Here is a 12,563-nt window from a genome sequence, read left to right as displayed (position 1 = left end):
CATAACTTTCTCTGACAGGGTACACCATATTGCCTAATTAATCATTGGAATTTAAAATACTAGCGCTGTTTATTTATATCTGAAAATGTCCAAAAGGAAGATAACATGGAGGCTGTAAAGACTGATACAGTTGCAAACATGTTTAGATTAACTCTAACCTCCCTGTGGTCCAGATCCACAAATGCTTAAAAGGCGTGCTAAAGTATAGCATCCTTTTGTGAATCTAGGCCTTTGAACTGCACAAGAAGAACTCAGGGTATATCTCGCTATTGTGTACAGTGCTGCTTGCTGCAATACTGTAGGTAAAAAATAATCACAATTAAATACAATTTTCAGTGTTAACCATAATACATGTAAATATGAAAATTCTTTTTCAATGTATTCCATACTATGCAGGTTCCATCATTATGTTATTTACAGTAGATCTATAAAATGGTTTTTAATTATACAGTAGTTTTACACATTGGGAAAAGTAATTGGTAAAATACAGAAATATTTACCCCTAAGAAGTCTCCTTCGTCAACTTCATATAATGTATTGGTTGATACACTTTTTTTTTTGGAATTAATTTCGTCTGCGATGGCCTCTAAACTTCCAGAAAGTATTATATAGCACTCATATGGCAAATGGCCTTGTTTTATAACCAAGGTTTTTGTTTCATACCTGGAGAGAGAAAAGCAACATATAGATACATCAGTATACTATTAAGAAATATGTCCGCAGCAATGATTTTGAATTCGGAGTTTATCTTGTGGATGCGTGCTCTAGCTAGGTGTTTATTTTGGGAATGCGTGCTTGGAAGGAATCCACACCTCAGTTTACTGCTTACCTTGCCTCACAGACCTGTGCTGTCCTGGAACACTCCCTCTGGTATCTACTGCAGCTGTGCAAGCTATCACTGCAACCTAGCCTTGTACTCACTCATTGGAGCAGTGCCTTCACACCCTCGTACGGGGATTGGCCCGCTGGCCTTTAAGTACTGCATCCCCCAAAATCCTTCTCGGCCGAGCATAACCCTTCCTGGTTTTCACAAGTGTTCTGCCACAAACCCTATGGCTTGGCTCTGTTGTGTTCTAATCTCTCTAGTTCTATTCCCTAGTTCACGCAGAGTTCTGTTCCTGTCTCCTGTGCTGAAGCGGAGTACTCTCCTTGTTGACTTCAGCTCCCTGTTTCCTGAGACCGGCTGCTAGTCTCACGCAGCGGTCTGTTCCTGTCTCCTGTGCTGAAGCGAAGGTTTCCCCAGTGTTCCTGGGGCCTGCTGCTCATTCTCTATTGCAGAGGCTGTGTCCTGGTTCCTGCACTGAAGTGGAGGATTCTCCAGCCCGCTCAGGACTCTTGCGCTGAAGCACTGATCTACCACTGCTGCCAGGCGGTGTGCCCACTCCGGTCTACCTATCACTTCCTGAGACCAGTACCATGGGCCATGGTCGCCGCACGCGCAGAGTCCACTCCCGCGCTCCTAAGCTGAAGCAGGGAACTCCTGACTACCTGTTGCCGAACTCCTGCTTGAACAACGTTTACCCTGATTTCTCCAGTTCTGACCCTGGCTCGTCCACTGACGATGCTGCCTTCTCCAGTCCTGACCCTGCTACGTACGACTACGAACTGCGCAATCCGGATCAGCCTGCGCGGTCTAAGGTCGGTGCTTTTACAACCCCACCTCAGCCACACGGTCCGACCCAGGTTTGTGGCGAGCACAACCGTGACAGTATGCTCGGCCCCACAAACTCGGACCGCCTTGTGGTGAGGGTTGGTAAGTTTCTGTCTGAAATCCTGTCCCAGCGAAATACTACCTCGGATGGAAGATCCGTTTATGTTAGCAGGTTTAACCCCTTTGCAACGCCGATGCCGTAATGATCTCATTAGTAAGGCTTACTGCCTCAAGGACTTAAAACAGTCTCTGGCCGCTTGTGTTTACTCCCCTGGTTCCCCTTTAACCTGGGATAATGTGAATCCTATCAAACTTACCAACGCCCGAAATGCACTCTATGCCTTGGCCTTATCATTGGACATTCACCTAGTACAACAGGACCCTCTCTTCATGTTAGCTCATGCACAAAAAAAAAAGTACTCTGTGTACTATCCCTGACTTTGGACATTTGCATAAAGGAAAAGGACCCTCTCCTCACCAGCTACGCTATCGCTTGGCAGTCCCCCTGTGCTGCCAGTCCTGTCGCTAAACCTGGGGACGTATCTCCCTCTCCAGGAAATGACCAAACTGACCCACTATCACTGCACCCTAACGTAGAAGCTGCCACGGTCCCTAGCCCTGATTGTACGCCCGGTTACTCTGACACCAATGATATGTCTACGTTAACCCCTGCCTATCAGTCCTGTGAGGTTCCCCTGGAGTATACGTATATTTCTCTAGCCAACACTAAGGCTCTAGTATACGAGAACAAGTCCCTCTAGCTAGGTGTTTATCTTGTGGATGCGTGTTCTATCTAGGTGTTTATCTTGTGGATGCGTGCTCTACCTAGGTGTTTGTCTTGTGGGTGCGTGCTCTATCAGGGTGTTTGTCTTGTGGGTGCGTGCTCTACCTAGGTGTTTCTCTTGTGGGTGCGTGCTTTACCTAGGTGTTTCTCTTGTGGGTGCGTGCTCTACCTAGGTGTTTGTCTTGTGGGTGCGTGCTCTACCTAGGTGTTTGTCTTGTGGGTGTGTGTTCTACCTAGGTGTTTATCTTGTGGGTGCGTGCTCTACCTAGGTGTTTGTCTTGTGGGTGCGTGCTCTACCTAGGTGTTTATCTTGTGGGTGCGTGCTCTACCTAGGTGTTTGTCTTGTGGGTGCGTGCTCTACCTAGGTGTTTGTCTTGTGGGTGTGTGTTCTACCTAGGTGTTTGTCTTGTGGGTGCGTGCTCTACCTAGGTGTTTGTCTTGTGGGTGTGTGTTCTACCTAGGTGTTTATCTTGTGGATGCGTGCTCTACCTAGGTGTTTCTCTTGTGGGTGCGTGCTTTACCTAGGTGTTTATCTTGTGGGTGCGTGCTCTACCTAGGTGTTTGTCTTGTGGGTGCGTGCTCTACCTAGGTGTTTATCTTGTGGGTGCGTGCTTTACCTAGGTGTTTATCTTGTGGATGCGTGCTCTACCTCGGTGTTTGTCTTGTGGGTGCGTGCTCTACCTAGGTGTTTGTCTTGTGGGTGCGTGTTCTACCTAGGTGTTTATCTTGTGGATGCGTGCTCTATCTAGGTGTTTATCTTGTGGATGCGTGCTCTATCAGCGTGTTTATCTTGTGGGTGCGTGCTCTATCTAGGTGTTTATCTTGTGGATGCGTGCTCTATCTAGGTGTTTATCTTGTGGATGCGTGCTCTATCTAGGTGTTTATCTTGCGGATGCGTGCTCTACCTAGGTGTTTATCTTGTGGATGCGTGCTCTATCAGGGTGTTTATCTTGTGGGTGCGTGCTCTATCTAGGTGTTTATCTTGTGGATGCGTGCTCTATCTAGGTGTTTATCTTGTGGAGGCGTGCTCTATCTAGGTGTTTATCTTGTGGATGCGTGCTCTATCAGGGTGTTTATCTTGTGGATGCGCGCTCTATCAGGGTGTTTATCTTGTGGGTGCGTGCTCTATCTAGATGTTTATCTTGTGGGTGCGTGTTCTACCTAGGTGTTTATCTTGTGGATGCGTGCTCTATCCAGGTGTTTATCTTGTGGATGCGTGCTCTACCTTGGTGTTTATCTTGTGGGTGCGTTGTGGACGGACGTTCACAGAGGTACGCAATTAGGAGGCTTTATAACGTGAAATTATAATAGGCTTTATTGTGCCTGTTCCTTTTCATCAGGAAAATTATCCAAACACAGGAGGGGGGACAAAGCTTCCATTCACTTGGGAGTAATTCTAGTGAAACACTATGCAACCAATTCACATCTCCCTAGTCAAGCATTTCTCCCCAGCCCCAAACATAGCATGAAAATAAGCAGATACAGTATAAGCAGTCTCTTAATCATGAAAGTCTTATCTGTTTATCAGCTGTAGAGTAAGCTTCTCTGCTCTCCTGGAACCGCACTGAGCGTGCACAGAAAATCAGCATCCAGGTTTAGAAGTCTTATTTGGGCCTTGTGTCTTGAAAGCAGCTCTGCTAACTTTGGCAGAGCTCAAAACAAGTGTGTCTCCAAGTTCAGCTCAGGTGTCAGCTAAAGAGTTCTCACTTCCTGTATGAACAGACAGGCTTTTGTAAGCCATCTCAATCAGGCAGGTGGTGTTTAGTAATTAACTACCAGAAGTTAACCACCACATTGCTAGATTAAAGGCACATTACTGAACAGGGATAAGTCCCCTGTTACATGCGTGTTCTATCTAGGTGTTTATCTTTTGGGTGCGTGCTCTACCTAGGTGTTTATCTTGTGGGTGCGTGCTCTACCTAGGTGTTTATCTTGTGGATGCATGCTCTATCAAGGTGTTTATCTTGCGGATGCGTGCTCTATCTAGGTGTTAATGAAATATGAATATGAAATGATTAGATCTGTGATTTATGCTCAGCCTGTTCATTTGTAAAGTTTAAACTCAATGGCTTTTACAGAAACTTTTAGTCCAGGGGTGCGCAAAGTTTCTGAGCTGCACCCCACTGCCTGGCAGCCCAAACGCTCGCAGCCCCCCTGTCCTAGAACCTGGCATCAAATGACGGTACGGGTTATGTGACGTCACCGGGTAGCGTCATTTGATGCGCGTTGCAATGGTGACACGTCACATGACCCTGCGGCGTAATTTGCTGCCGCGTTTACATGGTGACGCATCATCGAAGAGCTGGTTGAAAGCAGGTAAGAGAAGTTACAGTGCCTCACGCCTCCCCCGGCATTTAATTTAAATGCCTTGGGGAAGAGCGCGGGGCCTCTGTAACCTCCGCGCCCAACCCCCCCTGCAACCCATCGAGAAGGAGTTCCATCGTGTAACAAGACTTATCATGCAATGAAAGATTCATCCTGTAACCAGACTTAACAGCGTAACTAGTAAGTGTATTTTTCGTTGTAATTGTAAATCAAACTGTGTATGTTCATTCTGTAAATACTGTAAATCACAATTTATTTTATCTCTTGCTTTGCTCAATCAAAGGATCCGGGTATTTTGGTGTTAAAAGCTCTGGTATCCCGTGACAGGCATTGAGTTCACTTTCAGTGGTCTCCTTTTGTGACCAACGTATCTAGTTTTGGAATCTCTTTCTCCAACTTCAATTTTTCAGACTCCAATTTAGCACTAAATGTCTGTTCCTTGTAACCCTTGCTCAGGTCTTGCAATGCCTCTGTCCGTTTGCTTTTGAATTCCAAAATAGAATAGAGAAGGGCAGTGCACTGCCAGAAAAACTGGAGGAAGCTCACAATAAAATTAATCCTTTATTCTTGAAATGGATCCAACCAAATCCCTAGAGAGCTCAAAAATCAACACAGGGTGATTTTTCTGTCCATCCTTCTGGTGGATCTGCATGCCGTCTGGAACCGCATTTGGACCACACTGTGGACCTGGGAACACCAACAGTGAGTTACCCCTGTGGGTTTATATACTTACCAGCTTTATAAGGGACATTATTTGTACTACACATGTGTGCTAGTGAGCACTAGGTACTAGTCCCCTATCCCCTGCCAGGGATGCTGTATTTATACACTATATATTGAATGGTCCAAGCGGAGACTTATACTTTATGAAAAGGATTCAATCTGCTTCTGATGCGCTGGTCACCTATACCTGCTTTTGAATTCTGTCTGATGTACGGAATCTTTTTCTACTATCCTAGTCTCCTGCCGTTTCCTGGTATCACTTAAAGAGCATTTAAGACCAGCTATTTCAGTTTTCAGCTCTTGAAGCTGTCCTTCTGCATTTCTTTTCCCACTCAATGCAGTTGCCAGTTCAGCTTCTTTGGTGTTGATTCGCGATTCCACATCTACCAGCTGACCCAGATCTAGGGTTAAATCTGTTTCCTTTTCTTTATTTCTGACCTTCATTGAGAAGCCATGGTCTCAGATTCTCCCTTAAAAAATATATGATTTCAAAATATGAGGAGGTAAAAAAGCGCCAGCCTCTTGAGCGGAGCTGAAAATCAGTTCTTATTCTTTTTCTTCAAAGATAATTCAGTAATAAGGATAAATTAGAGCCGTAAAGAGCTACTAGACAGCTCGTCTCAAAGTTCCACTGTGGTCTCCTTTTTTTATTTCTCTCTAATGCATATTTAAACATGGAACAAAAGGATGACAATTTCCAATTTGCATGATTGGGGTTGCCATTTCAAATAAAGAGCATCAACTTAAAAAAAAATACTTTTAGAACGAAACAGTGAAAAATCCAGGTGAAAGCTGCTTGAGCTCTACGGGTTGAGGGTTTTATGTAGGAGCTTTCACTGACTGAGACATGAATGTGGGATTTCATTTCTGACAGGGCCCTCATGAAGTAGCATATCAAAAGGAACACAACACCCAAAGGATACCTGTAACAGGGAAGCAACCCTGTCTTAATGAGGATGCAATAGGAAGTCTCAGTGGTCTGAGAAACCAGCAGGGAGTTGGATAATTGCAGCTCAACAATTAACCAGTCTCCATCTGGTAATCAAACAGGTTTAAAAAACTCCTGCTGAAACTGCACCCAGGGAGTCTTGAGCACCCAGGAGGGATGTGTACTGACAGCAAGACACGAGGGGACCAGACCTCTATGCCTGGACAAAGAGGACGCAGGACCCTGCCAGAGGCTGGACCTCAAAGCAGACAACTATCCAGACTCCGGAGACTGACATGAAAGGCAATCTGCATTGAGGTACCTTTTGAGACTTTGGGTCATAGACTGGTAAGGGGCTTCTCCTCCCAGTCTTGTAGAGAGGGTCTGGGAAGTGAATTAGCCCTTACACAGGGCTACTGCACCGACACACTTTATTCGAGCAAATACCTGGTATGTACCTGGCAGATACCTGGAATGCGCCGCTCCTCACCTCTGACAAGCCCCGTTGCGTTTGCCTTCCCAGCCTGGGTTAATGCCTGGCTGACGGGCGGCTGATCTGTTAAATGATAATGATTAGGATTTAATAGGCTGCAATGCTTCGCGTGTCTACCAGATGGCATAAATTCATGAATTGTAATGCAGTATATATGTATATACTGTGCAGTATTGCAGCCAGAGGGAATAAAATGCTTCAATCCCTGCCTGGAAAATAACCCAATATACTCGGGCAGAAAACAAACCTCAATACACCCGGGTATACCCGAATTCGTGGGACTAGCCGAGCTCGAATAAAGTGTGTCGCCAGTGTAAGTGTTTGTTTATTTGGTATCTTTTTGTATGCTTTGCCTTGTTAAAGGGACAGGCTGAATAAAGCCATGTTTTAAATTTCCCCAAATCTGTCTCCTTGTGTGTACGTCTGAACCTCCCTCCTACATATGGTGTTAGAAGTGGGATGAGATGTGGCCCTTTCATTTCAAAGGTGCCCCGGAGACTGCCTGGGAATTTTTTTGTGCTTTTGCCTGCATACAGTTCCTGCAACAGCCTGAGCAACAAAACAAAGAACAGATGTGACCAGAATTAAAGGGCTATATATCCAGGCAGGAAAGCTACATTGCACTGGAGAAAGCCACATCACCACAGTTTGACTGGGGGACTGTGACAGACGGTGACCCACACATATGGGAGCGCACCAGCACCCGGAACAGAGCCTGGCAGGTAAGGGATGCCTCCCTTGCCAAACACTGCTTCCTGGACTTATAGTGCTGTTTGTATCAAGTGTGGAGTTAGAACCAGGAGTTGGAACAAGGAAGGGGTGAAACAAGGTATAGTATATTGAAGTACTTTAAATTGTTAGCACTTATAACTCCATAGTTGCAACAATCAGCAGGATTGAAAATGTCACTCAATGCACATCTTGTCGCATGTACAGTATGTGCACTTAGAGCAGATGTTCCAGGGAGCATATCGCTGTGAGAAATATGAACAAGTGGTCTCATTAGAGTCTCAGTTTGCTGATCTGAAGGGGAAACTTGCAATATTGAAGGACATTGACAATTTTTAAAGGAGTTTAGTGCTCACTGAACAGGCCCTGGCTGGGACTAGTGGTGCAGATTATGGAGCTGTGAGTGAGGTAGGTAGCTGGGTAACAGTTAGAAGGGGAAGCAGGGGGAAGAGGAAGAGGCAGGTCAGTTCTGAGCTGACCCATCCAAATAGATTTACCATATTGAGTGAAGATATTGGAAGTTTCAGGGCAGGAATGGCAAGGCGGGGGAAAAACTATCCCTTTGTTTAGATATTATACACAGTTGTGTGAAAAAGAAAGTACACCCTCTTTGAATTCTATGGTTTTTACATCAGGACATAATAACATCATCTGTTCCTTAGCAGGTCTAAAAATTAGGTAAATACAACCTCAGATGAATAACAACACATGACATATGTCATGATTTATTTAACAAAAATAAAGCCAAAATCGAGAAGCCATGTGTGAAAAACTAAGTAAAAACTTTGAGCACAGCCAGGGTTAAGGTGCATACCCAGAAAACCAAAATGTTAAAAATGGTTTTTGAAGCAAAAAGTGGCTCTGTGTGCTCATTTGCATGTCATTCCCCAGAATCCCTTGATGCAGTGAAAGTGCTGTGTGCTGTGTGCTGGGTGATAATTTACATACATACATACACAGTGTTCGACAAATCACCCAAAAATCTACTCGCCCAACCAAAAAATCTACTCGCCACCTAGTCCCACCCCAACCCCACCCCTAACCCTGCCCTAGTCCCGCCCCCAACCCCGCTTTAAAATAAAATATATAAATAAAATACATTTAATAAATTCCTAGCCAGAACAACTTTCGTTTTTGACATAAATTAATTTATTGTATTACATTATACTACAATTAGTCCTTGTTACGTGAGTGTGTGTGTGTAAATGTCGGATCTAGAAATAAAAGCCAGGTGTGAATGACTAGTTTCCTGAACCCCTTAACCAGTGTCTGGATGCCCCCGCTTCATAATATCTAAAGCAGCAATCCCGCTGGGATCTTACCTGATCCGCAGTCCCTCAATGTCCAGGTACCTCATTCCCGCAATGTTTTACATTGGAGGGGGGGTGTTCCCTTCCTGTCTTCTGGGTTAGGGGGGGTTCTGATGTCTTCCGTGTGAAGCTTGAGTCAGATCTGGAAGAAAGCAGTATAGGTTATTGCGGTGTAGTATAGGGCAGTTAAGATATAAAGGGTAAATAAGAGATCCAGAGTGTGAGAGGGAGAGACACAGAGAGAGAGACACAGAGAGAGCGACACAGAGAGAGAGAGAGACACAGAGAGAGAGACACAGAGAGAGAGAGACACAGAGAGAGAGACACAGATAGAGAGACACAGAGAGACAGCGAGAGACAGACAGAGACAGACAGAGACAGACAGAGAGAGGGATGGGTAGAGAGAGAGAGACACACACACACAGAGAGACACACACACACAGAGAGACACACACACACACACACACACACACACACGGAGAGAGACACACACACACACAGAGAGAGATGAGACACACAGAGAAAGAGAGACACACAGAGAAAGAGAGACACAGAACGAGAGAGAATGAGAGACAAAGACAGAGAGGGCGACAGGGAGAGGGTGAGGGCGACAGGGAGAGGGAGACACAGGGAGAGGGAGACAGGGAAAGGGTGAGGGTGACACAGGGAGAGGGCGACAGGGAAAGGGTGAGGGTGACACCGGGAGAGGGTGACACTGGGAGAGGGTGACACTGGGTGAGGGTGACACCGGGAGAGGGTGACACACACAAACACTCACAGACACACACAAACACTCACAGACACACACAAACACTCACAGACACACTCACAGACTCAAACACACACAGACACACACAGACACACAAACACTCACTCACACAAACACTCACTCACACAAACACTCACACACACAAACACAAACACTCACTCACACAAACACTCACTCACAGACACATACACATACACTCACAGACACATACACATACACTCACAGACACATACACTCACAGACACATACACTCACAGACACATACACTCACACACACATACACTCACACACACATACACTCACACACACATACACTCACACACACATACACTCACACACACATACACTCACACACAGATACACACACAGATACACACACACACAGATACACACACACACACACACACACAGATACACACACAGATACACACACAGATACACACACACAGACACACACACACAGACACAGACACTCACACAGACACTCACACACACCCACTCACACACACACAAACACACACACAGACACACACTCACACCCACTCACAGACACACAAATACACACACTCACACCCACCCACACTCACACACCCACAGACATTCATTGGAAGGGAGGGGGCCTACCTGTTCCTCCAGGGCCTGCTTGTCCTCCACATGCTGCTCCACATGCCAGGGGATCGGGCAGGAGTTGCGGTAGGATCGGGGGGCCAGCGGGAGGATGGGGGGGCCAGCGGGAGGATTGGGGGTCAGCGCAGGGATGGGGGGGCCAGCGGGAGGATCGGGGGGCAAGCAGGAGGATGGGGGGGGCAGCGGGAGGATTGGGGGGCAGCGCGGGGATGGGGGGGCCAGCACGAGGATCGGGGGGCCAGCGGGAGGATGGGGGGGGTCAGCACGAGGATGGGGGGGCTAGCGGGATGATCGGGGACCAGCGGGGGAACAGCCGGACAGGCGCACGGCCACCAACCTCCCCGATGGGAAACGTGGCAAGCCGCGCGTGCGCCCAGGCTGCAGCCAGGAGGGGGGGGTCAGGCAGCCATGCTGGGAACAGCCGCACGGGCCACACCAACCTCCCCGATGGGAAACGTGGCCGGGAACATTGCCAACCCCCCCCCCCCTCCAGCGCGTGCGCACGCGCACCCCCCTCCCTCTACCTCCCTCTACCTCCCGCCAGGCTGCTTCCCTTCTTCCCCGCTCCTATTACCCTGCCCGCGCGGGTGCCAAAGGAGCGTGGGACGGAGGGGAAGCGCCTACCTGGTCTTCCAGCCCTGGGCAGCAGCAGCCACGGGGGGGACCCCCCCCCCCCAGGCCTACACCCCCCCCCAGGCCTACATCCGGGGACCCCGGGATCCCCCCTCCCAGCCTACATCCGGGGACCCCCCCTCCCAGTTTACATTCCACGGGGACCCCCCCTCCCAGTTTACATTCCACCCCGGGCAGCAAGCTGGCATCGGGTGCAGGGGGAGGGGCTGACCCAGAGCTGCCAGCCGGCCCTCTTCCTCCCGTCAGGCCAATCAGGGAGGCAGATTACTTATTTATTTTAAAAAAAGAAATTGACGCGAACGGGGGAAATTTGAGCGGGAGCGGGGGAAGTTTAAAAAAAAACACGTGTGCTGCTTGGGCCAATATTTACACGCCCGGGGGTTAAATCCACCCGCCCCGGGCGAGTAAATATATAGGATTGTCGAACACTGTACATACAGTACATATATATATATACATCTTATTATATATTTGTGAAAGCACTGTATGCCTGTCTGCATCTTCCTGTATCCCTAGGGGAAATCTCATTGGTCCCTTGGGCCGCCCGCCCCCACACCTCTCATTGGCCTGAGGCGGAGTGACGACACACACACACACACACACACACACACACATACACTCTGTTGCTTGGCCCCACTCTCCCCCGTCAGTTGGACCGCAGCTCACCTTCCACACACCCCCCCCTCCTCTCCCGGTGCCCCTCCTCTCCTGGTGCCCCTCACTCTCTACCCCCTCCCCACCTCACCCAAATCCCCACGCTCCGCAACATCCCCAGCCGCACCATCACCCTCACCGTGCGCCGCTCCCAGAGAGGGGAAGCGCGGCCCTCCTGCTCAGCAGCAAACTCCAGGCTTCTCCCCCCTCGCTCACAACGAGGAAAGGCATGGCCCGGGCCTCCTGCACTCCACCTCACGTGTGCCGGCTCCCGGAGAGGGGAAGCGCGGCCCTCCTGCTCAGCAGCAAACTCCAGGCTCCTCCCCCCTCGCTCACAACGAGGAAAAGCGCGGCCCGGGCCTCCTGCACTCCCCCTCACGTGCGCCGGCTCCCAGAGAGGGGAAGCGCGGCCCTCCTGCTCAGCAGCAAACTCCAGGTTCCTCTCCCCTCGCTCACAACGAGGAACGGAGGGGAAGCGCGGCGCGGCCCGGGCCACTCGAGGCTCCTCCCCCCTCGCTCACAACGAGGAACGGAGGGGAAGCGCAGCGCGGCCCTCCTGCACTCCCCCTCACGTGCGCCGGCTCCCGGACGGAGGGGAAGCGCGGCGCGGGCCTCCTCCTCACGTGCACTGGCTCCCAGACAGAGGGTAAGCGCGGCGCGGGCCTCCTGACACTCTTGCCCCCCCCCCCCCCCGCCAGCTTCCGAACTCAGCTTCTGCCCCAGCCAGATGCCACGGGGTCAAGGTAAGTCACCCACCGTCCCCCACCCACGCACTGTCACCCAATCACCCACACACCCACCCAGTCACCCACACACCCACCCAGTCACTTTCACCCAGTCACCCACTTTCACCCACTCACTCAGTCAACTCAGTCACCCACCCAGTCACCCACCCACTCACTCACTCAGTCACCCACCCACCCACTCACTTACTCAC

At 49.2% G+C, this 12,563-nt stretch overlaps 1 protein-coding gene across 2 annotated transcripts in view; it reads right to left on the bottom strand.

Annotated features, from left to right (window-relative positions):
• LOC142463472 (uncharacterized) overlaps positions 1-12,563 on the bottom strand; it is a 233,811-nt gene that overhangs the window by 169,500 nt on the left and 51,748 nt on the right. For both annotated transcript variants that reach the window (XM_075566294.1, XM_075566301.1), the window contains exon 6: positions 501-663. In XM_075566294.1, coding sequence (XP_075422409.1) covers positions 501-663 — 163 coding nt within the window. The remainder of the gene's footprint in view (positions 1-500; positions 664-12,563) is intronic.

This window comes from Ascaphus truei, chromosome 1, assembly GCF_040206685.1.
Source record: "Ascaphus truei isolate aAscTru1 chromosome 1, aAscTru1.hap1, whole genome shotgun sequence".
In the NCBI taxonomy this organism is placed as follows: Eukaryota; Metazoa; Chordata; class Amphibia; order Anura; family Ascaphidae; genus Ascaphus; species Ascaphus truei.
The sequence above is the reverse complement of the archived record's forward strand: the minus strand, read 5'-3'. Positions and strand labels throughout refer to the sequence as shown.